The sequence below is a fragment of the Alligator mississippiensis genome, chromosome 12 (assembly GCF_030867095.1).
Source record: "Alligator mississippiensis isolate rAllMis1 chromosome 12, rAllMis1, whole genome shotgun sequence".
NCBI lineage: Eukaryota > Metazoa > Chordata > Crocodylia > Alligatoridae > Alligator > Alligator mississippiensis.
In genome coordinates this window covers 63,908,892-63,935,573 of record NC_081835.1, presented here as the reverse complement: position 1 = coordinate 63,935,573, position 26,682 = coordinate 63,908,892, and the positions used below count along the sequence as shown (strand labels likewise).

The 26,682-nt window shown below is 50.3% G+C and overlaps 1 protein-coding gene across 3 annotated transcripts in view; it reads left to right on the top strand.

Annotated features, from left to right (window-relative positions):
* Positions 1 to 26,682, top strand: part of KCNT1 (potassium sodium-activated channel subfamily T member 1) — a 154,056-nt gene that overhangs the window by 103,390 nt on the left and 23,984 nt on the right. For all 3 annotated transcript variants that reach the window (XM_019475633.2, XM_059715698.1, XM_014603731.3), the window contains exons 11-22: positions 492 to 656; positions 1,602 to 1,738; positions 5,056 to 5,119; positions 9,179 to 9,287; positions 11,091 to 11,199; positions 14,809 to 14,958; positions 15,390 to 15,628; positions 21,659 to 21,875; positions 24,487 to 24,592; positions 25,409 to 25,581; positions 25,849 to 25,920; positions 26,345 to 26,479. In XM_019475633.2, the coding sequence (XP_019331178.1) occupies positions 492 to 656; positions 1,602 to 1,738; positions 5,056 to 5,119; positions 9,179 to 9,287; positions 11,091 to 11,199; positions 14,809 to 14,958; positions 15,390 to 15,628; positions 21,659 to 21,875; positions 24,487 to 24,592; positions 25,409 to 25,581; positions 25,849 to 25,920; positions 26,345 to 26,479 (1,676 nt within the window). The remainder of the gene's footprint in view (positions 1 to 491; positions 657 to 1,601; positions 1,739 to 5,055; positions 5,120 to 9,178; positions 9,288 to 11,090; positions 11,200 to 14,808; positions 14,959 to 15,389; positions 15,629 to 21,658; positions 21,876 to 24,486; positions 24,593 to 25,408; positions 25,582 to 25,848; positions 25,921 to 26,344; positions 26,480 to 26,682) is intronic.

Below are 26,682 nucleotides of genomic sequence, written 5' to 3'. Positions count from 1 at the left end.
TGCTGTGACGCATGTGTATTTTAACAGATTTTAACAGATTTGCCAAGTGACGGTTTTTGGAACGAAGCAGCGCAGGGTTTGGGTGAGGGCGTTGCTGTGTCGGATGTGTGTGTGGCCCCTTGTTGTTCTGCCCTTCAGGTAAGGCCAACACGGGCCTGAAAAAAAGCCTCCAGGTTCAGAGAGGCAACGTTTCCGGCATGCCGTGGCCTGTTTCAAGCTCCAGCCTGTGTGCATGCCCACACACACCTTTCCTACGGGCATTTGCAAGGCCTCTATCCCAGTAGTGTTTCACACTGATTCACACCTGCATATTTTTATGACCCGTGGGTGGATAGTATTCTCCTTTCTCCAGCGCTTCCTTTAACCGTGCAAAGCATCTGGGCACAGCGGTGGCCGTGATCACCGTAGCTGTGATGCGCTGTTTGTAGCAATTCAGGCAAGAGGGCTCTTTGCCTAGCAGCTCTCAGTGATCTGTGCACTTCTGCTTGCAGTTTGAGGAGCTCGTGTACTTATGGATGGAGCGCCAGAAATCGGGGGGGAATTACAGCCGTCACCGTGCCCAGACCGAGAAGCACGTTGTCCTCTGTGTCAGTTCGCTCAAGATCGACCTCCTCATGGACTTCCTCAATGAGTTTTACGCTCATCCCCGGCTACAGGTAAAGGCTGGGGTGGGTTATTTCAGCCCCTCCATCGTTAGCAGTTGAACCAGGGTCCTTACGTGGCTTGCCGTTAGTCCGGTGTAGTTCATGCTGGTCACGAATGTGCTGCTTGGCACCGTGGAGCTGCGAGATGGTGAGCCAAGGAGACCTGGCAGGGATAGATACGTGGGAAAAAGAGATCAGAGCAACATAGCCAGTCTTCAGCATAACCTGGCAATTGGATTTAGTTCCTTGGATAAAGCAAACAAGCCAGGATGTGCGTGCAGCTTAAAAGAAACGTGTGCTGTAGTCATCAGTCCCCTGCCGTGCTACCACAGTGTTGGCCACAGCTTTGCCGGTCCAGCTCAGGTTTTTCTATAGGTGCTAATGCTATAATATTTTAAGTGCATAGAAAATGCCTCGACAGATGGACATTGTTTTCTTTTCTGGTTGTAGAAATTCAGAAGGTCTTTACTGTAGCTAATGCCATTTGCAGAGTCAGGTTGTACCCAAAAAGGGGCCCGCCGGCTCCAAGTGGGATATTCATGTCCAGTCGCCCTGGTCCCTTCCACTTGCCCTGATACTTTCTGCAGACATTGGGAAGTGCGTTTGGGCCTCAGTTTATGTAGCAAATGAGTGCAACTTTCAGTCCAGCCCCGCAAACAATATCTCGCCGCCTCCTGAATCTGCGTTTCATTCCAGAACCCATAACGCTTTCACGACCCCAACCGTCCGTCTTGCACCTGGACGTTTCATTTCCTAAAATGAACTAAGCTCAGAGCTCCGCTCTTCTGAGTGTATCGCTCTTTAATAATTCAATTGTCAGATGTGCCCGCGTTAGATCTGTTATGCGAGTTTGCACCAATGGTCACGTAATGCCAGATGCCTGCTAGAATCGCCGCGCGTGTTTGCAGAGCATCGTGCTGCCAGGGTTACGGACCGACACGGGCTTCTCTCTTGCAGGATTACTACGTCGTGATCTTGTGCCCAACGGAGATGGACATACAGGTCCGGCGAGTCCTTCAGATTCCTCTCTGGTCACAGCGAGTGATCTATCTCCAGGGCTCTGCGCTGAAAGACCAGGACCTCATGAGAGCCAAGTGAGTCGAGAATTGGGTTGCACACAGCAAGACCCCCCAGACGGTGGGGAAGGGAGGCAAAGCCCTACAAGGCTCGTGTCATGACTACCAGTGCAAGACCTGTACTGTAGCATTGATTGCCTTGGCTACAAATCTTCTTAGATAGGCAGGGGAGAGAGGTTTGCTCCAAATGCTCCGGCAGAGAGGCCTCTCTCACAGATGGTTGGCTGCAACAGTCAGGCTAAATTGTAGATTAAATGCTGGCCTTTTTAGTGCAAAGCTCCATCCTGTGGTTAGAAACCATTATTGGTAAAATGAACGCTCCTGGTGTGCTACCGCCCCAAGATTTCCAGATGTGAAGGTGGAAAGATGCTGTTAATAGAGACTGCAAGCATCTTTTAGGGAGACTCGGAGCTCAGGGTATTTATGCAGGTGATGCTTGCAGAAAAGCCCATGCTGCGCAGTCCGGACACCACGGCCTCCCCGGGCTAGCCTGTTGTCCCCGTCCTTGTTTAAACAGGCATACAAACTTCACGGACCACGTCCATCCGTTTTCTATGGCACTGCCCTACACCGTTCTTCAAAGTGGATTTCACAGAAGTCAGCTCTAGCCAGGCTTTCTTCATCCTGCCCATAACAAGACCAAGGGAGATGTAATAAGGGTGCTTAAAAAATGTCTTGAAAAGCTGGCAATTGCTAGCTCCTTTTGTATCCACATCCTAACCCAGTAGCCCTCTTTTCAGAACCTCTCTGCTTCTCCAGGTGTTAAGGTGCCCGGCATAATGGATCGAAAAATGTCCTCATTTTGGGATTCAGCAGCAGAACCTGAAGACAGGATCTCCTGCAAAGCTCGCAGCCTGGTTACCCAGGGCATCTTTTTTCTCTGCAAGCTGGAAAAAAACAAAAAGGGAATGATATCTCTGGGAAATGCTGCTTTTGTGAACTCTTGACTCAAACTGCAGGCAGTGGAAAAATAACAAGTTTGCCCTCCTGGGCTTTGCTTCACCCTGGTTGTCTTTCATGCCCTGGGCTGCTTGTTTGTCTGCATTGCCCTGTAAATCTCTCCTGAGTGAGGTTCCTCTCTATGTCCAACAGTGCTCTGTGCTAGTGGAGGCCTCCTTGGAAAAGGGAAATTGTAATTACATTTTTTAGAGGAAGAGAGAAGCTGTATTGTAAGCTGATATGCCTGGGGGGAAAAGAGGTGGTGTCACATTAGGTCTCTCCTCTACTAAGTGGTAGGTAACCATTGATCGTTCTGGATCACCGTGTGTGCAAGAAACCAGCTTGCTAACAAAAATAGCTACCGTTGCTTCCTCCAGGAAAGCCAGGGATGCTTCAAAACCATGCAAATGCCCTGGTTCTGCGTGGGTCTAGACTCATGGCTTAAATGCTGCAGCTGCCAGCCTCTGGCTTTTCCAACGCGGCTGCCTTTCCTGCCGTTGACGGGGCCGAACAGATGGGGGTGCTCGCAGGAAGTTTTTGGCAGAAAGAGCTGGGGGCGAACAAGACCTCCTCCGAGTGTGTGCGTGGAGCCTGCGCTCTGCCCGCCAGAAGGACTAAGGCAGGCATTTGGGAGGCAGAGCTTGCCGAACGGCTTTTTGCTGCCCAAAGCTTTCCGGCGGCAGGAGCCAGGCAGGCCTGGTAACATCTCCAGTATTCAGAGACAGCAGGACCAAGCCCAGGCATCCTCTGCTTTGGCTGAGGGTCGATGGGGTGCTCCAGGGCAGTCTGCGAGAAGGGCCTTTTACTCCCACAGGGCCCCTTTTGAGAGTCAGCCACTGGCTCGGAGCAAACTCAGCTCCATTTCTGGAGGGGCAGGGCTTGGCTTTCTTCTGCATGATTGCAAGGGTTGGACGTGGCACCTAATGTACAAGGTGCTTGTCCTTGTTGGGTATTTGGCATCTCCCAGGTGCACGGGGAGATGCCCTAGCACAGACCCACTCTGGGGCAATGACACAAGTGTGCAGCAAGCCTGCATTTGGGCTTGACCTAGCCCCAGCGGCGCGGTGTCCTGGAAGCAAAACTTCTCCGCGCAGGCCAATCTGGGGAGACGCGTTTCCCGAGCATGGTTCAACCACGCAGGGGCTGATGCCCGCGACCATGCAGGTGTGTCCTCAGCCGGCCCGGCTGTCAGCCCGGTGCTGCTCTTGCAATGGACTCCCTGAGCTCTTGACATCGTGTCAGACATGGCCGAGCGGGATCTTAGTGCCCGTTCGCCTGTCAGAGGAGATCTGGGAAGAAACACCTGGGTTTTGGCCACCTGGGAAGGGCGCAGGTTGTGGTTGGAGTTAACATGTGCTCTGGAGATATCCCGGGGGATGCAGAAGGCTGGCTTAGTGCAGCCTCCCCCGACACGGGGGTGAGAGGCCAGACGTCTGCTCACAGGGCTCCTGAGGGTACGAGAAGCATATGGATCCGGATACCAGGTGCTGCTGCTGTATGCAACGCGAATATTATTAATAATGACCTTGTTCTTACTTAGCGCTTTTTCATCAGTAGACGTCAAACCAATTTACCAAGCAGATAAGGAGTTATCGTATCAAATGGGCAGCTGTTCTGTTTACCCCGCCTCGATCTTTAGCATCGTACAGGCATAGACAAGGAGGGATGGAGGGGATCTCTGGAGGTCACCTAGTCCAACCCAATGGCATGGTCAGATGTCATGATTTGATACCTGCCAGTCACATCTGGTCGAACCCCGTGAAGCAGGACCAGCCCCAACTACATCATCCCAGCCAAGGCTTTGTCTACCTGGGTCTTAAACACCTCCAAGGATGGAGACTGCACCACCTCTCCAGGTGACCTGTCCCAGTGTTTCACCACCCTCCTCATGAGAAAGTTTTTCCTAATATCCAAGCTCAGCTTGCCTTGCTGCAGCTTGAGCCCATTGCTCCTCGTCCTGCCGTCTGCCCCCACTGAGAACAGGTTTAAGTCCAGGCTCGTTGTGGAACAAGGTTTAGCTGCGCCGTGGCTCTGTGCGGTGGGGGTGAAGCTGGGCTGCAGATCCCGAAGCGTAACGCGCAGCGCCTTCCTGCGCTAGCTTTCAATAATGTTCTCATTTAGCAGCTTTTAATTTGTTGCCTTGCTATAATTACACAGGTCAATGTGAAATGGCCTTCTTGCATGAATCGTGATGCTAGCTCTGCTCTTGATTATAACCTGTTTATAGGAAAAGGGCTAGGATAAGGAAAAAGGGCTGAGATCCAGGTGATGGCATATTTGTACCTTCTCTTAAATTGCCGAAATCTGGCCAGGAGACTTTCTTGTTGGGGCAGCGTGAGAAACGCCATCCTGCTGGATCTGCGAGACCCACATCGCTGGCTCTTTTTGTCTTACAGAATGGATAATGGAGAGGCCTGCTTCATTCTCAGCAGTCGAAACGAGGTGGATCGCACGGCTGCGGTAAGACGGGGCTGGTTTTATTGTAGACTGATACTTTTAAGTCCAGCAGGAATGATTATGACCATCATGCCTGTCCCCCTGCATAACACAGGCCAAAGGACCTCTGTTGCCACCACAGTGATGGGGGTGTGGTGGCTGGGCAGGAGCTGGGGGGACCGCACGTAACCCTTCACTGATGGCCACTAGTTGAACTCATACATTCCCCTGGAGCAGTTACCCCACAGTGGTCTAGCACAAGGTTTTTGGCCCCTTTTCCTGAAGTCTTTTGGCCCCTTTTGGAGACAGGATATTGGACTGGATGGAGCATGGGTTGGGCTTTCCTCTGCTAAGTGTCAAAAATATCCGGTGTGTTTAGCCTCATGCTGTCTGCAGCTCCCCAGCCAGCCCTGCAAAGCTGGTCCGTTGTGTCTCAGTGCTTTTATCATTTGCTCATGTAAGAGGGATGCCGGGGTGATCAGACGTAGGGACTTTGAGACTCAGGCTGATGTCGTGAGCCAAAATTACCCTTTCATGTCATGCAACAGAAATATGCTCAAGAAAAGGATGGTTAGTCTATGGTGGTGCTAGGCATGTTCTTCTAACCGCTAGGGTCCCCTAGTCATGCATAAGCAAGGCAATGAGAAGAGCAGCAGGTGGAAGTTTAGGATGGACAGGGTGGAGGGTCATCCTCAGGAAAAGTTAAATAGGAGAGAGTCTGTGGTCTACCAGTGCACTGACCCAACTCAGGAAGAACAGCTTGGTTTTAGGAATAGAAGAGATGATCAGGATCTTTCTGGCTTGGTCCTGGGTGTGACTAAGCTGCATCCGACTGGAGAGCCTGGTGGCAATGTGGTGGGACTACTCGCGGTGGGGTAGCTCCTATAAAATACCACCGTGTTACAGTCTCCAGAGTAAGGTGACTATAGGGCACCTCAAAACCCTGGCCCCTACTGCCTTGTTGGGTATTTCTTGGCTGGTGAAAGGCTAAGGGACATCAGAAACGCGCCCTCACGGGGGTCTTAGGCAGTCAGCAGCAGTTCTTCTCTCTTGCTTTGGCAGAAGCTACAGCCATTGAAGCACTGAACACCTGGATTCGAAGCACTGAACATCTGGATTTGATTTCTTTCCTTTGGATTCTGCCTCAATGATAGCAGAGGGGGGATAGCAGGTCTTGGGCAGCCTCCACTCCTCCATGCACTTGCCTAGGTGCATGCATCCAAGGTCTTGGTGGGATGGTCATAGACCTTCTATGCATATGTCATGATCCAGAGGATCAATGGTTGCCTCTTACATGGTTGCCTGTCACACAAAGATTGCTTCTAGACCTCAGGTCAGTGATGACAACCTGCAGGCATGGGATCAGGAGATCGCTGCCCCCCATACACACACACACACACTCCTGGCTGCAGGGAAGGGATCTCCTCTCCAGTGCAGGGTAAGAGGCTATGCAGAGGGAACAGCAAGGCAAAGGCTGAGAGCTGCTGCATTCAAACACGAGGCCGGTCTGTTTTCCCCCATCCGTGTCCGTGCAGCCAAGCAACTTCCAGCATTGCTCGCCAACAGCCGTAGCGTTGTGTGTCCAGGCCAGGTGTGCCTGTGAGTCTCCTGTGCGCGGCATGCTGCAGCCTTGCCAGGGGTGTGATGAAAGCAAGCTCTGCATGGATGTGGAAAGTCTCCTTGTCTGCTTTTCTCAGGGCTGAATCTTTGCTCGCACTAATCAAACCGACAGGACACGGGTGTCTGGGGAGAAGAGTAGCATCGTCCTTCCTCTGAACTCCTGGTCAGATCTGTAGTGGCATCCCAGCCCCGTCCTTGTGCCCACAGCTGCTGGTCCTGTGGCTTTGCCAGGGCCTCAGCTGGGATAGTCGAGAGGAAAGTCATGAGAGAGGAAATGTTTGTTTGAACGCGGCTGGCCGGGGAGCCAGTTCTCAGGGTCCTGCCAGTCTTGCTCTGAGGAAGGAATTGGTAAAGACCTCAGGATTTAGTCCTCTATGAATCGCCAAAAATATCCAGGGGCAGCTATAAATGGCTCTGGGATCTCATTCCTGGAGAGTTCCCCGCCGTGCCAGCGTCAGTCTGTGCCGCACCTTCGTTACAGAGAGATATCAGCTGGTAACTGTGAGCAGAGAAGAGTGGAGAAATGTCCTCCACTTCCCCATCGTGGCCAAACGCGAGGGATAAAATGCATTTCACGGATGATGGCCTGCTGTGATTCGTGTGTGTGTGTGTGCTGTCCCTTGTCCAAAGCAGGACACTGGCTGCTGGAGTCATTGCTCTGATCTGCCCCAGCAGCCTGTGCAAGTATTTCCATCCATGGAGCAGGGCAGGGTTGGCAGCCTGCATGTGCAAGTTGTCCAGGTCAGAGACACGCTCCGAAAAATTGCCTTTCAGTAAATTTTGAAGATGGAAACAAAGTGCAGCGTGTTTCCTCCCGGCTCTGCGGTGCCTGTGCTGAGCCAAGCGACTCTGTCCTTCTTCTGCGATGCTCAGTGCTTGTCCGGTTGAGTGCAGATGAAATAGGCTTTTTGGGAGGTTTGGAGTAAGAAGCTGCCGGTTGGATCACTGAAGCACTTTGGTTTTTTTCTGCTCTCAGACCTGGCTGGATTGAAGCCGGAGGAGAGCATTAGTTTGAAAGTCTAAGAAATAATTCAGGGCAGCTTCTGGTCAGGCTTGGGAGGTTAATACCAGGAACCAGTGTGTGCTTCGAATCCCTCAAATTCTCCGCAAACTAAGATCCCAGCCAGCCAAAAAGCCAGTGGCAGGCTCTGCGTGAGCAAGTGTTGTGGAGGTCATTGCCTGGGGCCTTGCCTAGCCCTGTCTCAGATCCTCCCACCTGGTCTTCTAGGAAGGGTGAAATGGCCGAGTGATCACTTTAACTGTTTGTATTTGCACCGCATCCCAAGCGTCTTTGCAGAGCATCTTTGCTGGATCCAGCGATGCCAACGCAGTTCGGGGGAACATTGAAGAAAAGGGCGAGGGCAGCTTTGGGCTTCTCGGCTCCGTGATGTAGTTCCCAGTACAGGGCAGCAGCCCAGGTGCTTGAGGTGTGGGAAACTCGGATGCTGGACCCTGCTCTGTCTGGTGCAACCCAGCTGAGTGTCCTGACCCCTGGAGCTATTAGCTATTCTGGGTCCTTTTTTTCTCTTTCACTAGTAACTCCTTGACTGAACTTGGTTGCTTTCCAACACTTAATAGGAAACCATTTAAGGACATGTGGGACAAGAAATTATTTTTGCTATCAGGCTCTTGTAGCCGCTTCTCAATGCCAGGCATTGCCCCCTCTTGTAACAGCAGGACCTAGCGCAGCCCTGGCTAGTGGACGTAGGTCTTGGCTGTGGCAATAGAAGATCAGGCGTCAAGACTAAGAGGTCTCGGTTCAGGCACCATGAGACCACGAAGCGATGATGTTGTATGAGCGCTTCCCAGAGCGACATGGGAAGCGCAGTCTGGGCAGGGAGCACATAAGGGGGTGTGATTTCCTGAGCGAATGCTGGGATATTTTTCAGCCTCTTTTTAGACCCGCTGCTTTTACTCTCCATCATGGAGGAATCCAAGCTTGGATACTAGAAACAGAATAAGTTCGACACATGGCAGTACTCTTTGTGTAGCTTGCATGACTCGGATTGAATTATTATTTCCCATGATTTCCAATGGATCGTATCACCAGGTCCCGCCAGACGTTCATGCGCACATATTGGTGTTACCTTCCTCCCAGTATCAGTGCAACCCAGAGTCCACCGTGTCCGTGGTGTGCATTGCCCGTGTCCGGTTCTGTCTAGAGCAACTCAATTGCAGTTGCAGAACGGCACGCCCAGGCTTTCAAGGGGCCCTTCTGGAAAGGTCCCTTTTGTTTCTTCTATTTCACTTCAAAACTCTCGCAGGTTTTTTTTTACTTTAATGTTTCTGTGTTAGGAGCTGCCAGGAACAGCTGGGTGGTTTAGAAGAGCCTGCTGGTGCTTGCCCTTCTGTGATTGCAAGAATATCACTTTTTAATTAAACTAAAAAACATGCAGGGGCAGGGACTTGCCAGTCTGCCACAGTGGTGTCTAACGAATAGTTCTTGTCCTTCTCTTTCCTTAGGACCATCAGACCATCCTGAGAGCCTGGGCGGTAAAAGATTTTGCCCCCAACTGCCCCCTCTACGTTCAGATACTCAAGCCTGAAAATAAGTTCCACGTCAAGTTTGCTGGTGAGTTTTGTACGGTGTAAGTGTGGGCTTGTTACACAAATTGCCAATTGCTCAAATCACGAGCGAGACCTTATGAGGGAGGCAAGATGCCATTTTTGTTGATTAAGCACTTAGTACACCCTCCCCCCCCCCCCCCCCCCGCATTCATCCCCCAATTTCTGTTCTGCGCTGATATACGTTACCAGTTTTATCAGTGCTCGGGTCAACTTAGTGGCCAGCCAAGTTGATCACGAATAGGAGCCAGGCTCCTGCCAGTCCGTCTCAGCAGACAAACTGATGCTGCAGGATGACGTGCAGAACAAGACCCAAAATCGATACGTCTCGCCCCATCTTTTATAGCTTTGTCGATTCACCCAGTCCTCTGGGCTTTTGCTGTGTTATCACAGTGTTCGTCCTTGAAGGTCAATTGCCCTTGTTCTCTCGCTGTTCTGGGGCAAATTCTTCTTGTTTTGGTCTTTTATCTGTCGGCATTCTTCAGCCAGTCACCAGCTGATGTTTTCCTTTTCCACGGACACACACTCACCCATTCTCTCCCACACACAGCATACAAAGGTCGAGCGTTTATGTCAAGCTACAGAGCAACACAAAATGGAGTTTCTTAAGGCAATGCAAAATTCAAGAAAATACATAAGATTAAAAGCAATAGGCAAAAAGTCTATTTGTATAACAGGCTCCCCATCTAAAGGGTCAAAGCTGCCTGCATTACTCAGGTCCTCATTGATGCCAGTGGGCCATGAATACATGGACGTTCCTTGCTTTTCACCTCCAGTGCATTTCAGTTCGGCTGCCGGCCCCGCTCTGAACCCTCCATTGCCAGGACAGGCAGTAGGTGTGTGGCCATTTCTAGCTTCATGATCTTTCTAGCATTTTAGAGCATCCATCCTCCACTTCTTTCAGCATGGGAATTAATATCTGCAGCCAGTTTATGGGAGTCACTACCTAAATCAATAGGAGGAGAGTCTGTGTAGGTCACGGGGACAGACCTACCAACTCCAAATGCAACCAGACTTGTAAACCTGGCTAAAAGTTTCTGCATAAAAAAGGCAGTAAGTGTGGTCACTGAGCTGCAAGGGTTGTCAGGGGGGAATTTGCAGTTTGACAAATGATTTTTAGCGTCTGTGACTGAGGAAAGTGGGAACAAGGCCCCTTTTTTTTTAAATATGCTGGGCATGAATCTGTCCCCTGAGCTCTTCCACTGAGGGATCCCACCAGGTCTCTACAGGCAAAATCCCACGTGAACCAGCAAGTAGCAGGGTGGTGCCTCAATTTAAGGACATTCTCCTATCACTTTGGAAGCTAATTAAGTTGTCCTTTAAAGAGAACAATTGAGTATTTAATCCAGCTCATTAGGCTTCCAGTGTGAAACCCGGCCCTTAAGAGTGACCCCAGAGAAAACCTCTTCCTTTTCATTGTACCCTGCCTCTGCCATCTGGGTTGGACAGGGCTTGTTTGGCAGGATACTATTCTGCGTGTCTATTTTCTCTTCCCTACCTGGAAGTACATGCCCATTCACATCGATCCCCAAGGCAGCTAAAAGCATCCCTGGAACCTAGTGAAAACAAGTTGCCTTTCCTTGAAGCCCCCTTCTGTGCTTAATCAATCCGTGCTGACTCCGCTGGAGCTGGAACGTAAAACAAACAACCCTCCAGCCGTCACACACGCTGTGCCGCCTCCCCTAGCCTTCCCTCTTCTCACTGGAAACCGGCTCACTTGAAAATCTTCCAAGGAAATTACCAGTTGCCAGAGGCAGGGAAATGAAAGCTCTGCTTGGAGAGAGGTAATCACGCTGCCTTTCCATTTCAGATCACGTGGTCTGCGAGGAAGAGTGCAAATACGCCATGCTGGCTTTGAACTGTGTCTGTCCGGCAACCTCCACGCTCATCACCCTCCTGGTTCACACGTCCCGGGGACAGTGAGTGTACACTGGTTTGACTTATTAATCCCCTTTTGCTACTTGTCATGATTGTTCCCATTCTTCACCCTGATTTGCCATCTGAAAATACACACTTAGCTACAAAGTTGAGCTCTGGGTCCCTTAGACTCAACCTGCCTTAGGAGAAAGGGTGGTCTTGGGGCGCTGTCACACAAGATGAAGTCTCAGGAGACCTACTTAACCTCTGCACACCTCAATCTCCCATCCCCCATGGGATCTCCTGCCTCCCAGCCTTTCCTGGGTCGGTTGTAAGGCCTGTCCTCTATGTGTTTGACGGCAACTGCAATAGGGACCTGATTTGGACCGAGGACCTGTTAGACCAGTAATGATCAGTAATTGTAGCATCACCCCTGGGATCTGCATCACCCTCCCGGTGGCTCGGTCCCGTCTCTAGTTAAAAGCACTGATCTCCCCAGAACAAATACTTGTTTTTCTGTGTCTACCACAACCCATTGAGCTGGGGCTGTGTCTGCACTGAAAAGGGGTGCACGCCAAACCAGTGGCATTAGCATGGGGACCCACCTAGCTGGGACATGCAGCCTGTATATTTACCACGTATAGATATGTTCCCCATTTGGCCACAGGAATGGAAGGACACGGGCATCCAGCAGTAAGTCAGGGGGCAGCCGTCGTGCAGCCAGGCCTTGTGCAAGTGAAAGAGGTCGTCCTCTGCTCGGATGAGGAGCTCAAGGAGTTAGGAGCCTTCTGGCTCGGGCACCCGTGTTTGTTGCTGGGGTGGGCAGCATGGCAGCATCTCTATGGCTCTTCATCTCTGCACATCACAGAGAGGCCAAGGGCATGAGTATTAGGGACCCTAGCTATCCAGGATTGAGGCACATCAACAGGGTGCCCAGGCCTGGGCCAGGAGGTAAAACTGCAGGGCAGGAACAACCTGTATGGTAGACCTAGTAGGGGCCAGGATTTGGGACCCCCGGGGTATTGCAGGTCAGGAGTGAGAAGCGCTGGCCGAAGCGGGGCCATGACAGATGACGTTGGCTCCCTGGAGTGTATTGCTGAGATAGGAGCAGGTGTTTGCCCCTTGCCACAGCTGCTGCTTCTCTAGACAAAAGCAGCTGGAAACATCTGGTTAAGAGCAAATACCCATGCTAAAAACCCTACAATTGCCCAGGTCTTGCAAGTGAAGGTGCTGCGGGCCCTTCCCACCCAGCCGTCCTGTTTGCACCAGACATCAAAGCTAAGTGCCAGTCAAACCAGTGACGGGGCAGCCTCGTGATCCAGTCTCCGTGCACGTGTACTTGGGGATGATGCCTTCATGGTCTGTCCTGTGCAGACCTGTTCTCCCAGGGGGCGAGTCCCGCCTGAGTTGAGCAGGCTCCTGTGATTAGGGTTTGCCAGCACAGCCAGAAATAAGACTTTGCGGTTGTACCTTGCACATGGGCCTTCTGCCTCTCAGGGACAGAGGTGACAAGTTGGTGACAGCTGCATGCAGGGCTCCAGACAGGAAAAGAAAGGAAATCACTTCTGCGCTGTGCAGCAGGATGCTACATGCAGCGTTAAGAGGTATAATGCAAAAGCCAGACCTAGCTGCCTTCTTGCCCTTTACATTTCATTACATGCTTTGGCATGCTGGACAATGGATCTGTCACGGCCAAACTCTGCGAGACATCCTCTCGCTGAGATCAATATATGAAAGACAGCTGTGGTAAAGTCTGAGGCTGCAGGCTAACGATTGTAGCGATTTTAAGGACACCCAGATACGCTTTAAGGATATCATGGTGATGCTTCGGGGAGCCAGGCAAGCATAGCAAAACTGGTCATAGCATGTGATGCTGGAGTCTCTGTGTCACTGACTTGCTCTGTGTTCACGGGCAAGTCACTTAACCTCTTTGAGCTATGCATTCAAGCAGCTGCAAACAGACCTGCACGATCCCATCTCATGCACAAGTGCAAATACAACATAAATGTCCCTATGACCGTTATAGCAAAGTTCGATGAGCCTTTTGGGGGGGTTTGGACTTACACCGGTGCAGTGGGTTTGTGAGTGGGATTGGGCTCACAGTCCCCCTGCCTTTCCTTGGGAAAACATCACCCTAAATAGCAACGGCTCATTTGTCCCTTTCAAGCGCACCCGGTTATTAATAAACTACCGAGTGAAGGGCACCGGCTAATGTGATTAATGGCGCGTTTCCCCGGGCAGCGCGTGCTTTTGGAGAACGCGCCTTCGTGGGGCCTGGGAATAAAACACCGACATCGGCACAGTGACAGGAAGCTGAATTCAAGTGCAAATAGGCCCTTCAGCTTGTGTTTTGCAAGTTTGTATAAAATACAACCAGAAATAAATCAGGCTGCCTAAGTACGTGCTTTGATGGAGCGGGTTGTTTTTCCACGGCCAAGTTACAACATACCGAATTCAAAGCCGTGCGAAGTCAAAGGGTTATAAGGCCTCCAGCGTGTCTCTGACTCCCATCCCCTGCTCAGGATTGTTTGCTAATATTTGCCCTTTGCGGCTCCCCTTAGGAGCACTCGTTAAATACAAAGGCGTGTACAATCGGCAATTAAAATGAGATCACTTCTCGCTTGGATGTGCTGGCAGCTCATGAAAAGGCACTGCCACCGTCGTACTGGGGCGGGCCTAAAATGCAGCCAGCGCTCCTGTCCCTCGTTGTGCCTCTCAGTAATCACCAGGGATCGTGGTTTTCTCTGATTGAAAAAAATCCCCAACTTTCTGTTAAAAAACAAACCTCCAAATCCACATTTGGCCATGATTCAAATGAAACACCGCCATGTATAGATCTATATACGAGTGGTGTTTCATTTAAATCATGGGAAAATGTGGATTTGGGGCTGCTTTTTTTAACTGAAAGTTGGGGATTTTTTTAAATTGGAGAAAACCAGGATCCCTGGTAATGACGCTGTCCCCGGGTGGTGTAAATGGTCTGTGCTCCTTTGCTGGCCCCACGTGCGCAGCGGTGAGGCCCTGGTGCTGCCGGGGCAGAGGGGTGAGCACACGAGTTCATTGCAACCCTGGGCGTGGGGGATTATTCCTTTTACCACCTCCTTTTCCTCCAAAGGCTGGATGCTGCGACTCTTCTTTCTGTCTGACTCCAGGGCGTTTCTGCTCGGTTGCATTGAGCTACGTTTCCCGCGCCCATTCCAGCCCCAGCCCGCACCAGCGGACACAAGATCAGGGCCCCAAAACCAGCGTTACTGTGCGCCTGCGTCCCCCAGGAGACTTGCTGCACAGGTCTACGTGACTGGGACGTGTCTGGGTCAGGGAACACAGCTGCTTAGCAAGTCCCTTATTTTATCCACCCTTTTCTCTCTGCCGAGCGTAAGACCTTGGGGCATGAGTTTTGGAAGGGCAGGACTCGACACTTGCAATTTGAAGTTCCTCTCTTGGCTGCTGGTTTTCCACTGATACAGGTGTGCAAGGGAACATCTGGATTTGGCCAAAGGAATAGCTGTTCATCCCACCCTTTGCTCGCTATAGTCTGAAATGCAAACTGGTCTTGCAGCAGGCTTTTGCATAGCCCGGTGATGGGTGCAAACCCCAGCTGGAGAGCATGGGGTGGTAGCACTGGGCATGGCAAGGCTTTAACAAGCAGGCTTTTGTTCCCTCGGCTACAGGGAAGGCCAGGAGTCCCCTGAGCAATGGCAACGGATGTACGGGCGCTGCTCAGGCAATGAAGTTTATCACATCCGGATGGGGGACAGCAAGTTCTTCATGGAGTATGAAGGGAAAAGCTTCACGTATGCTGCCTTCCACGCACACAAGAAGTGAGAGCAAGCCTGGGTTGGGGCCTCTGAGTGCTGGCATGTGCAGGAGGAAAGGTCTTGTCCTGGGGGGCATGTTGTCCCATAGCGGGGGGGGGTCCCTGAGGCTTTGAGAAAGGCCGTGCATGTTTTGGTCCATGTAATGCATTGGTGGGGGGATCACAGGATGGCCTGGGGGGGACTTTGGAAGAAGTCTTGCATGTGGGAGAAGTGGTGCTCTGGGTAAAAAGCAGGGTGGGGTGTGGATTTATTTATGTCGGCTTGGAAAGCGGGATAGCAGGAGCCAGGAGGAGCGTGCATTAGCTTCTGCTTTCAGTGCCCGAGGTCAGGGCAGATGGCGAGAAGCACGGGCCAAAGGCACGTTTGCAAAAGCACACGGAGAGTCTTTTCTCTAGCGACCGGCCTTGAATGCCCGCCCTGTGCTTCTGCCCCAGGTACGGCGTCTGCTTGATAGGCATCAGGAGGGAAGACAACAAGAGCATCCTGCTGAACCCGGGGCCGCGGCACATCATGGCAGCGTCGGACACCTGCTTCTACATCAACATCACCAAGGAGGAGAACTCCGCCTTCATATTCAAGCAGGAGGAGAAGCAAAAGAAGAAGGGGTTTGCGGGGCGAGGGGCCTACGACGGTCCCTCCAGGCTGCCTGTTCACAGCATCATCGCAAGCATGGGTGAGTTCCTCCAGCATGCCAAGGGAGCAGGGGGGAGCAGCACGGCCTGTTTGAAAGAGCACGGCAATGATGTCCACACGCTTGGGTGTCACGTGTGGTGCATGTGTGGTAGCCACGTGCTGTTTCTGGGATCGGAAGTGCCTCTGTGCGACTGCTGGGGCAGCCTTTTCTGCTGAAAACAAAAGGATGCCTCTTATCCATAGCTTTGTTCTGGATGGAGCCTTCGCCTCCATGTCCCAACCACAACCCAATCCCTTTTGGAAGTTGGTAGATATTCAGGGGACTTTTAGTAGACCTGGGGAGATCCTCCCTAATGGCTAGAGCATAGAAAGAGCAGGCAGGTCTCCTGGGTTCGGTTGCTGGCTCTGCAACTGATCTGCTGGGTGACCTAAGGTGAGTCACTTAACCCTTGGGCCATTGCGCTGCCAAAAGCTGGAGATGTCATTCCCCTCTATGCTGCCCCTCCGCGAGTAGCGGCAGAGGACGCCGTCTCGCAGGCAGGCTCTGTTGGTGTCTCTCCCTCCTGTAACCCTGCTAGCTCTAACTCCATAGCTCAGCTGTCATCAGCATTTTAAACTGTGGCTACCTCTTCCCACGGCAGCATAAAGTGCCCTCTGCCACCACTTCTCCTTGCCACTGGTCACCGCTTTGTTTCTGTTTGCAAGCAGGGTACAGCAGGTGCGTTTCTACCTGGATGAAGTTGCTGCTCTCGGGCATAAACAGTAGATGCGAGTCAAAGCTTTGCTAGAGGGTTGCACTGCGATGCCTTGCAAATCAGCCCCATCATACCATGCAGCAAGGCCTTGCAGATGTGTGCACTTGCTCTGCTTGGCAGCTGTCAGATGGCGGCTTGGGAGGGAACGTTTTTGGCCAGCCCCTGCTCTTGTCCTGCAGGTGCATGCGCTAGCGCTGCTATTATAGGGGTGGGGGACAGACGGCAGCTTGTTGGCACTTCGCTTTAGCCCCAGGGCCCTCTGCTTTTATACCCCCTTGCACATATTTACAATTTCCTTCCTCCTGCCTTGATGCACTATAACGTTTCCAGCAAAAGTCATTGCTAAGCCCTGAAGGTGATCATTTGACTGCTTCAAGCTCTCCTCGAAGTAATAAAGTCACGCTGGGTTGTACATGACTCTACCATGTAGCTCTGCATGTTGCTGACCAAATGATCCCTTTGACAAGATCTGGGAAACCGAGGGGATATACTCGGAGCCCAACAGGGAAATAAAAGAGATGCCTTGTGACTTCATTATCTGTAGAAAGCTACGGGGAATCTCCAAAGCCCCCTTCCAAACTCAGTCGCTATGCAGCTGTGACCATGGAAAAGTTGCTTCCGTTTTCTGCCTGGGGTTTATCAGCTATAAAGGAAATAAAATGTCACTTCCCCACCTTTAGCATCTAAGATGGAAAGCACTCCCTGCAAATGCTAAATTTTGTTATTAAGGCCCATCGCGTCCATTAACACGAAGGACGTTTGCTCATATAAATCCCCCATACCTTGGTTAGAAGAATAGACTCCGTTGTCTGCATTTGAAATCATGTTTATGATTCATAACTTGATGAATGGCACAGTTTGCTCTTCAGTCAGCAGTGCATTTTCTCAAATCAAAACGACCATGACTCATTATTTCCAGCTTGTATCTGGGAAGCGCAAATTTTGGGGTTTATCTGGAGAAGCCAAGACACAATAGGAGATTATATTCCAGGCAAATCGTGTATCCATTTGCATTCGAGGGCATTAAGTTGCACAGATTATCCCAACAGCGAAACACAAAGCTCCTCGTTGGGCAGCGTTTTTCCGATGTTCTTGTTATGCGGCTTTTTCTCAGTGGGAGCATGTTCAGAAGTAAAAGGAGAGATAGGAATTGTATCCTACAAGTAGGTCAGTTGTATTCAGCTACTTGGCTGGTAATAGGGGGGAGAGAGCTGAGCTCCTGAGTCGTGCTTGCCGTGCCATGCATCGCTTTCCTGCCCACTTAAAAATAACTGTGTGACAAAGGCTAAAATAAAAGCCGATGGCTTTGATTTCCAAGAGCAATGACTGATTTTGATTGCCCAGCCCCGTACGCCTGAAAAGCTCTTGATTACCAGGAAGGGCTGAGAAGCAACCCACAGAAAATCAAGCCGCTTTGAAGGGTCTCAAGGTGAGCAGCCAAAAGTTGAGTCACCCAAAAACACTAGTCACATGTGCGTGTTTTGGTCCAAGACTGGGGGAGAAGAAGGGTGGGATTTTTTTGAAGCAGCTAAGAAAGCGAAGTGCCCTTTTCCCATTGAAAGCCGCTGGCTGTTGGGTGCCCGCCTCTCTGCTTTGGAAAATTGCACTTCTCCTCTCCGTTTTGACAATGGGAACAGAAAGGCAGCATCAAGAGGCAACATCTGAGTCTTCTGCATCTGATGGCATTGAACGCTGAACCGCAGCTATCTGACAAAAGACCTGTCGATGCTGGGATTCGAATGGTCTGAGGGTGGGGTTGGAGCATCCTTCATCGGGTGGTTCTTTGGTTTGGGCACGATGATCTGTTTGACCCGCTCATCTGATCACACAGGTTAAAAGCTTTGCCTTGCTAGGATGGGGGACGCTTGGAAAGACAACACGGAAACATGAAGAATAGACCCTTTGAGGGGGGAAAAAAGACGTTGCTTTAAGAGCCTGCAGCCATGCTCTAGCAGCTGCGTGGGAGGGTAGCGCTATCTGGGAGCGATGGATGAGTCAGTGAGAGCATTAGTAATACCACTCTGGACATCTTTGTGGCCTTTCATTGCCAGATTTCACTATACTTTACAAACATCAACCAATGATTGCCTAACAGGGGGGTCTCAAAAATGCCGTTGTAGGTGGGAAACAATCATGGAGCAGGTGTATCTTTGTGGGGTCCTGCTGGGATCGGCTCTTGACCCTGTGCTGTTACCAAGCACCTGCAATTAAAGATAAACTCATTACTGAGAAAGTCCACTGATGACACACAGGTCGGAGGAGTGATCCATCCTGGAGAGAACAGGTCCCTGAAACAGGTCCCTGGTAACCTGGGCACCAGCAAGCAAATGTCTTTTATTATCGCCAACGGTGAAGTTATGGATATGGGAACAGGGAATATAGGTCCTGGCAGGGGGCTGTCTCCTAAGAAGCAGTGACCATGAAAAGGTCTCGGGTTCACGGTGGATAAGCAGCTGAACTGGAGATCCCAGTGTGAGGCCAAAAGGGCCCACGTGGTTGTCGGATGTACAAGCAAGGGGGTATCGCGTGGCAGTCGTGAGGCTGTCTTACGTTCCCTCTGTATTTGGTACCGGTGCTGCCGCTCACGGGATACTGCATCCAGCTCCGGTGTTCATAACTTGAGAAGGATGCTGATAACAGGAGGGGAGTCGGAAGAGACCCACCAGAACGGTTAAAGGTTTGGGGAAAGATGCCTAATACGACGTCAGTCTATTTAAAGACTCAGTTGATCTATTCATAGCCTTTCTGGGGAACAGAAATATGATAACAGAAAGGCCTTGGTACTACAGGGCCCTTCAGTCTCACTGGCAAAGGTATAACAAGGCTGGAAGTTGAAGCAGTGCAAACGTAGGCTAGCAATTAGGTGCATATGTTTTCAGCCCTGAGAGGCAAACCATGGCAAGATCTCGCCGCTCCTGGAATACCCTGGTTTGCTTTCCAAGGCTGGGTCTGCACAAGATATTTTTGCTGGCATAGTGCTGTGGGTTTGAGCCTGTTGTTATTGTGGGTTTTCTTCTTATTTGAACATTTCTCTACCAGCAAAAGCACCAGCAAAGATGCATTTATGCTGGCAAGACGGCATTTTCGCTAGTGTAGCTTGTTGCATTTGGCAAACTGTTCATCAACGCATTTTTTTTCATGTTAAAAGCTGCATTCGCTCTAGAAGGATCTGTAGTCTATTTATACCGGGATAGTTTTACTAGCAAATCTTCTCTGGTGCAAGCTTGGCCTAAATCTCCTTTTCGACTACGGACCGTATCCAACACAGCTAAGCACGTGTGCAGGCACAGGTACACAACCGAGCTTTCACCGGCCCTCTGGAAAGGAACAAGATGTTCCTCTGAAACACAAAGAGATAATAGAGTTGGGGTTTTGCTTCTCACAAACGATTCCTGTGATCTCTCAGTGTGTTCCTTCAGCACCGAGGTGTTTGCCGTGTTCATTCAGCTGTGCCTAATCCAGGATTTCAAACAAAAATCCCACTTTGTCATTTTTGTAGTAATCTTGGAGCTCTACAGCTCCTGGTCTCTGCTGTGGACAAAGCTGTATCCACATTTTAATAAGAACTCAGATGCAGTTCAGGGAGGTTTGAATGCAAACTCGTTTATGAAGGCAAGAAAGGAAGAGACTTCAAACATTTGAGGATGTTTTGTGCTACAGTCGAGGTGGGTGCCGAAGAAGTGCTGAAGAAATGGAAGAGGCTTGAAGTTCGGTGCAATTTGCACAGCAACATTTCTGGGTGCTTTTGAAAATGTAGTCTGATGGCTAAGAGACTTTGCAGACAAAGAGTAGCTAGCACAGGGGATTTGTTAGCACTGGCGGCAGCAGGCTGTACCCGAGACCACTGCTTCGGCAGTCAGAAGAGGACCGTGCTAAATCTGTTGAAGAGCTGCTTGGAAACGGGGCCAAGCGAGCAAGAGCGACATGGTCGCACTGCGTGCACGGTGTGTTCTCGGGAGGCTCCCGGGAACGGAGCTGTCGGGAGCCCAGGATATTTGCAAGCTGCAAAACCATTTCCTGCAATGACCCGTCCGAATGGAGCAGAACGATCCTGATCTCCAAGTTCGGATTGACAGCGGGCGCCCTCAAATGTTCCAAGCACGTAGGGGTTATTTTGAACTGAGAATGCCAGAAGACAATTCGAGCTGGACAAAATGTGTTGGGAGTTGCAGATAAGAAGGTCACAAACCCCGGGGCCTTTCCCACAAGCTGAGTTTTGCCACCGAGATTCCCGTCTCCATAGGACTTCAGCACGCGATCGGCTCCCATCTTGCTGTGAGCTTTGACCAGCAGGCAAATTGCTCGTACTGATAATTAAATTCTCTCTTTGGCTTCAGAGAGAATGAGAGCGGCGTGAACAGTGTGGGCTCATGAGTACATGTTTGTTAGAGTTTAGGAGTAGTTAAGGGGGCTTTCCCCTCCTTAACATCCATGAATGATGTTCCCAATAAAAGATGGAAATCTTGCATGTTGAGGGCTTGTGAATGCATCAGCTCCAGGTGAAAATACTTCTCATCCTCACAGGGAAAAGGGCATCTTATAAACTGATCATTTCCCAGTTCCTATGAATTCAGTCGGCTCTTACAGCAGGTATAAACTCTTGTTCGAGGGGCTTGGTCCTGCCAGGTGCTGAGCAATCAGGCGCCTATTCACAACACTTAAGCACTCTCTTAAACTTGCTCAGTTGGTCTAATAAAGCATATCACATCTCCCCAAAGAGTACTACTCAGTTGGTCTAATAAAAGATATCACATCTACCTAAAGAATACTACTCAGTTGGTCTAATACAGGATATCACATCTACCCAAAGATTACTACTCAGTTGGTCTAATAAAAGATATCACATCTACCCAAAGAACCTTGCCTGATTAAATTTAAGCATGTGAACAATCCCATTGATATGACAGAGCTGGTGAAAGCTTCCCTTCTTATTTCTTGGATAGTTTTATGTGAGTCTTGGAAAACTGAATATCAAAATTCAATTTGGAAATGATTAATAAAAGACTTCATTGATTGTTTTAGATTGATCTGGAGTCCATAGATTGTATATGACCCTGGCTTGTATCTCTCTATGATACATTATCCTTGAAGTCCTTACTCAGGTCTGCAACGCGTTACGCATTGTTTCTTAACCCTTCTATGACTACATGTAAATGCAAATGTAATGTATAGTGCAACAGAGAGGTCCTCATACACTGGCTTCCCTGCAGTACCTTAGTGCCCTTGTGCGGTCCATAGCACACCAGACAGAAATACTTTGCTTTCATGTGTTTATTGCTGTATTTGTTTGGCTCTTCCTTACTCTTCATTTCCAGGAACAGTAGCCATGGATCTGCAAAATACAGAGTGCCGGCCTGTTAACAGCAGCAAGCTGACCCTCCCGGCTGAAAACGGGTCAGGCACCAGGCGACCTAGCATTGCCCCAGTGCTCGAGTTAGCTGACAGCTCTTCCCTCCTGCCCTGCGACCTGCTCAGTGACCAGTCAGAAGACGAGATGACTCAGTCGGATGAAGAAGGGCCTACGGTTGTTGAGTAAGTTGCCATTTGATAGCAGCATCGCTCTGTTTTAGTGTCCGAAAGACTTTTAAAGTGTTTGGAAATCCCGCTCGTGCAAACAGTCACGCAGTTGCAGTGCAAGAAAGGGCAAAAATCGTGGCGTGTACAAACGCCCGCTGCATCATCATAAGAGATCAGCCTTGTGTAGGTTGGGATTTTCTAACAAGTTTTAAGAGATATGCATGCCTACCTTTATGCTGTCTTCCACTTCATTCCACAAATGCCTAATAGGTGGTCCCTGTGCCAGATGGCTCGCAATCTACTCTTTGGATCGTACCTTCTACTTTTTGGATCATTGCGGCTATAGTGTTAGAGTCAACGAGGTGGCTTTTCTTGCGAGTCTGCAGAAGAGAAGGCTGAGAGGGGATTTAATAGCAGCTTTTAACTCCCTGCAGGGGGGTTACAAAGAGGTTGGAGCTGGACGGTGACTGATGACAGGACAAGGAGCAATGGGCTCAAGTTGCAGCAAGGGAAGTTGAGGTTGGATATTAGGAAAAACTCACTAGGAGGGAAGTGAAGCACTGGAACAGGTTACCTAGAGAGGTGGTGGGATCTCCATCCTTGGAGGTTTTTAAAGCCTGGCTTGACAAAGCCCTGGCTGGGATGATGTAGTTGGTGTGGTCCTGCTTTGAGCAGGGGGTTGGACTAGATGTGACCTCCTGAGATCCCTTCAACCCTCATTTTCTATGATTTCGATGAGTCTATTTTTTGTCTCATGGTAGTTTCAGCGGGAAAGAAGGATGTAGGCAGGGCAGGGCGTGATTGGGTGTGACTTGTGCAAAAACAGGCCAAGAGATGGTGCACCACCAAGAACTTGCAGTCAAGGCCAGCTCCCTACTGAGCAGCGCTATGCAGTCACACTCAGGATTGCCTTCCAACTGTTTGCCATAAATGCACATTCCTTCGGGCTGGGGTAATCATCAAGAGACAGGTGTAAAAGATCCATGTTTAACGTAAACTCATCCTTAGATCTAAAACCCCTTTCATTTATATCCTCTCTTTCCCTTGCCATCCTTGGTGTTGTCCTTGTCGGGTGTTATTGATGCGTTGTCAGTGTTGAAGTCTGGCAAAGTCGATCCCAACACTAATCTTGTCTTAAAGAACGACCGCAGCCTCGGTTCGGTGGCAAAGATTCGGCCAGGTTTATTGTCTACAAGCATAGCCCTAACACGTTTTGGCCTAACCAGTACATCAGACCAGGAGCTAAGACATTTGTGCCTGTGCCAGGGTAGTCGGCACAACGCCAGGCAGACTCCCCCAGGATGCTATGAAGTCTCCCTGCTTTCCAGTTCTCTTTATACAAGGATCAAAACAAATGTCCTATCGCTTTCCATCTGTACCTTGAACGTCTCAAGCCGTCTCGTACCGCGGGCTTGTTTCACGTTCTGACCTGGGCGTTCCCATCCTAACCTTATCATCCTGCTGCTGGACTATCCTCCCATCTCCCCTTCCCATCTCCAAAGTTTTATTTATGCATCGGTCAGGTTTGCTGGCGAAGCCTGCTCCTGTCTGTGCTTTAGCAAAGCCTTTGTGCGAGCAGCATGTATTGATGAATGCTCCAGCACAGCCTACACCCCTCTTGGAAGCGCGGGGCAAGCCGGCAACCCTCTCAGTCTCAGCCTAAAGAGAAAGAACAGGATCAGGCCTCAGCTGACATACGAGCCTTGCCAACGGGAGATCAAGCAAGCCATCCACTCTGTGCTATTAAAATGCCAGCAGAGCTCCCCCTGATATTTTGTATCTCCATTGGATTGGTACAGCTAATACATGCAATTATTTTTCCCTTTGCCAAAATCCAGTTTGCATAAATTAACTTCTCGTTAATAGATTTTCCTCTGCTTCTGCTCTGTCGCTGGGGAAGCTCCCCTGAGTCTTATCTGCAGCGACGTGCTTATTTAAATGACGCTGCCAATTCACGAGTTAGCAAACGGCGCACGAGCAGCACCGTGTGGTCAGTTCTGCATTTTCAAAGCGGCTGTTAATGGCTGCTGATGAGACAGATAATATATTTGTGTGAGCCCACACATGCACAAGCACAAATGGGTTCATTTGTAAGGGACACAATACCGTTATTAAAGTGGTAAGTAAAGCAACAGCACAAAAGCTGGCAATTCTGACTACAGTTTTAAATGGATTTCAATTGCTCTGTAGTCTGACAGCTTTATTTTTTTCCTTCCATTATAGCAGCAGTGCAAAGTACAGCACGTACAGTACATTAAATGAAGGGGAAACCAAAAATAGGTGATGGGAGTTTTGTCTCTCTTTTTTCTTTTCCGACTCGCAGTCTGCCGGCCAGTCTTAGATGTTGAGACCCATCTCTGCTAAATGCTTCCAGATGTTTTTGTCTTCCAGGATCTGTTTAATTGTCTGGGGGTTCATGAGAATAAAGGGGGTATGTGTCTGTGTGTCTATGTTCCCGTCATCCCGTTCTGTGACCCTTTGCCGGCCGAAGGCGTTTTTAAAATGTGTTCCCGTGCTTTATTTCTATTCTTGCCGTTCCAGCATCACTTAATAGTGTTTGCTGTGTGTGTGTGTGCGGCAAAATACAGGCGTGCCCTGATACTGATGGCTGTTATCTCTGCTTTAGGTACGTGAAAGGCTACCCCCCCAACTCCCCCTACATTGGGAGCTCTCCCACGTTGTGTCACCTCCTACCCGAAAAGGCCCCGTTCTGCTGCCTCAGGCTGGACAAGGTAAGGGGCTCACTTCAGGGCAAGCAATGAAACATGTCAAGGACATAACTTTCTCACTGGGAGGGTGGTGAAGCACTGGAACAGGTCACCCAAAGGGGTGGTGGATGCTCCATCCTTGGAGGTGTTGAAGACCCAGGTAGACAAAGCCCTGACTGGGATGGTGTAGTTGGGGCTGGTCCTGCTTGGAGTATGGGGTTGGACTAAATGCGACCTTTTGAGGTCCCTTCAACCCTCATTTTCTATGATTTCTATGACAGCCAATGGACAGCAGCCCTAGACCCACCCTGGTTACTGTCCTCCTGTTTTGGAGACTCATCTGGGAGATGGAGGATTGAATAGACCTGGGCAGAGAGCTCGCTGTAGGGAGGATGGCCTTATTCCCCGAGCAGAGGGCATGCACTGTGCTGTACCAGCCACCCGGACAGCTGTCCTCTCCACGGCCGCTTGGTCTAACTCCTTCTAGCTGTGCAAAAGTCACTCTCGATGCTCAAAAAAGACAAGCAAAGTGAGACATTGCCTGCCAGAGAGTGGGGCCATGCGAGCTGTGGGCCCCAGCCCCCATGGCTGAAATGACAGCACAGTCCCAGTCCCCTCCTGATCAGACTTGGCAGGGTCCTTCTCCCGCTGGTCTCTGCAGAGCTCGCAGCATAGGGCTGAGCCTGCCTAGTGGTTTTGCCGTGTCTGAATTTTGGAGGATTCCCTCTCCCCTGGGGGAAACGTGGCCGTTTATCCTCCGGTGCCCAAAGCCTGGCGTCAGGGCACACGGGCAGCTCAGAGCGGCTCACCAAGTCACAACGCTTTTCCGCCTCTGCCCAGGGTTGCAAGCACAACAGTTTTGAAGACGCCAAGGCCTATGGGTTTAAGAACAAGTTGATTATAGTCTCAGCAGAGACTGCCGGGAACGGGCTGTATAATTTCATCGTCCCCCTCCGCGCCTACTACCGGTCTCGGAAGGAGTTAAACCCGATTGTGCTGCTCCTGGATAACAAGCAAGTACTTTTCCAAAGTCATTTTCCATTGCATCGGGCCTTTCCCTCCCTTCAAATGGGCATTTCATACCACGAGGGATTGTGTTGAGTGGTTCTAGTTGGTGTCTGAATGCACTATATGCAATATAATGTAGCTGTTTGACTGAGCTCCGGCACTTGGGGGTCAGGCTAGATGATCTGTTCAGGTCCCTCCTGACCCTAGCTACTATGATACTTCTGAAAGAAATGTCCTATGAACCTTTTTGCCATTTGTCTCTCTTCCTCCAGGCCAGATCATCACTTTTTGGAAGCCATCTGTTGTTTCCCCATGGTTTACTACATGGAAGGCACGATCGATAAGTAGGTGTCCTTTGTTCACAGGTGTGAGTCTATCAGTCTGTCTGCCCAGATGCCCATCAGGGTCACATCTGACCGCTGCCATGCAGAATTAGGTTAAACTCTGTTATCCACCAGGACTTACCACACTGTTGCTTCTTTGGGTTGTCTAACTGCCAGTGCTAACTGCAGTGGAGAGGGTCATCTTTTAAGAGCCCACACTTTGTCTGAGTCTCATCCTTGCATCTTAGCAAAAGCTGTAGGATTCACTTCAAGTTTCCCCCCTTCTTAGGCATCATAAAATGGTCATTATGATATCAGAAGGATTTGGCATGAGCTCGTCATTGCCATTCACGTGGGCTGAATGCATGCACCTTTGCAAAATAGCATTCGTTGTTTCATCCCTCCGTGCATTAACCCCCTCCTTTGTCTTTGGGAACGATCCCAGCCTGGACAGTCTGCTGCAGTGTGGCATCATTTACGCTGACAACTTGGTGGTGGTGGATAAAGAGAGTACCATGAGCGCCGAGGAAGATTACATGGCAGATGCCAAAACCATTGTCAATGTCCAAACCATGTTCAGGTGAGAAGCAGCCAAGGGTCCTTCTCTATCATTTGCATGTGCCTAGGACTAAGAAAAGCTGGGCTAGTTGGGATCGCGTCAGGGTCCCAGGTCTCGTAGGCAGGGGTCGGTTCCCTTTCTGCATTTGGAGCCGTGCTAGAAGCTGAGCGAGCACCGGTGTGAGTGGGGGGAGGCCAGGGCACAAAGGGGCTGGTGGGACCCGT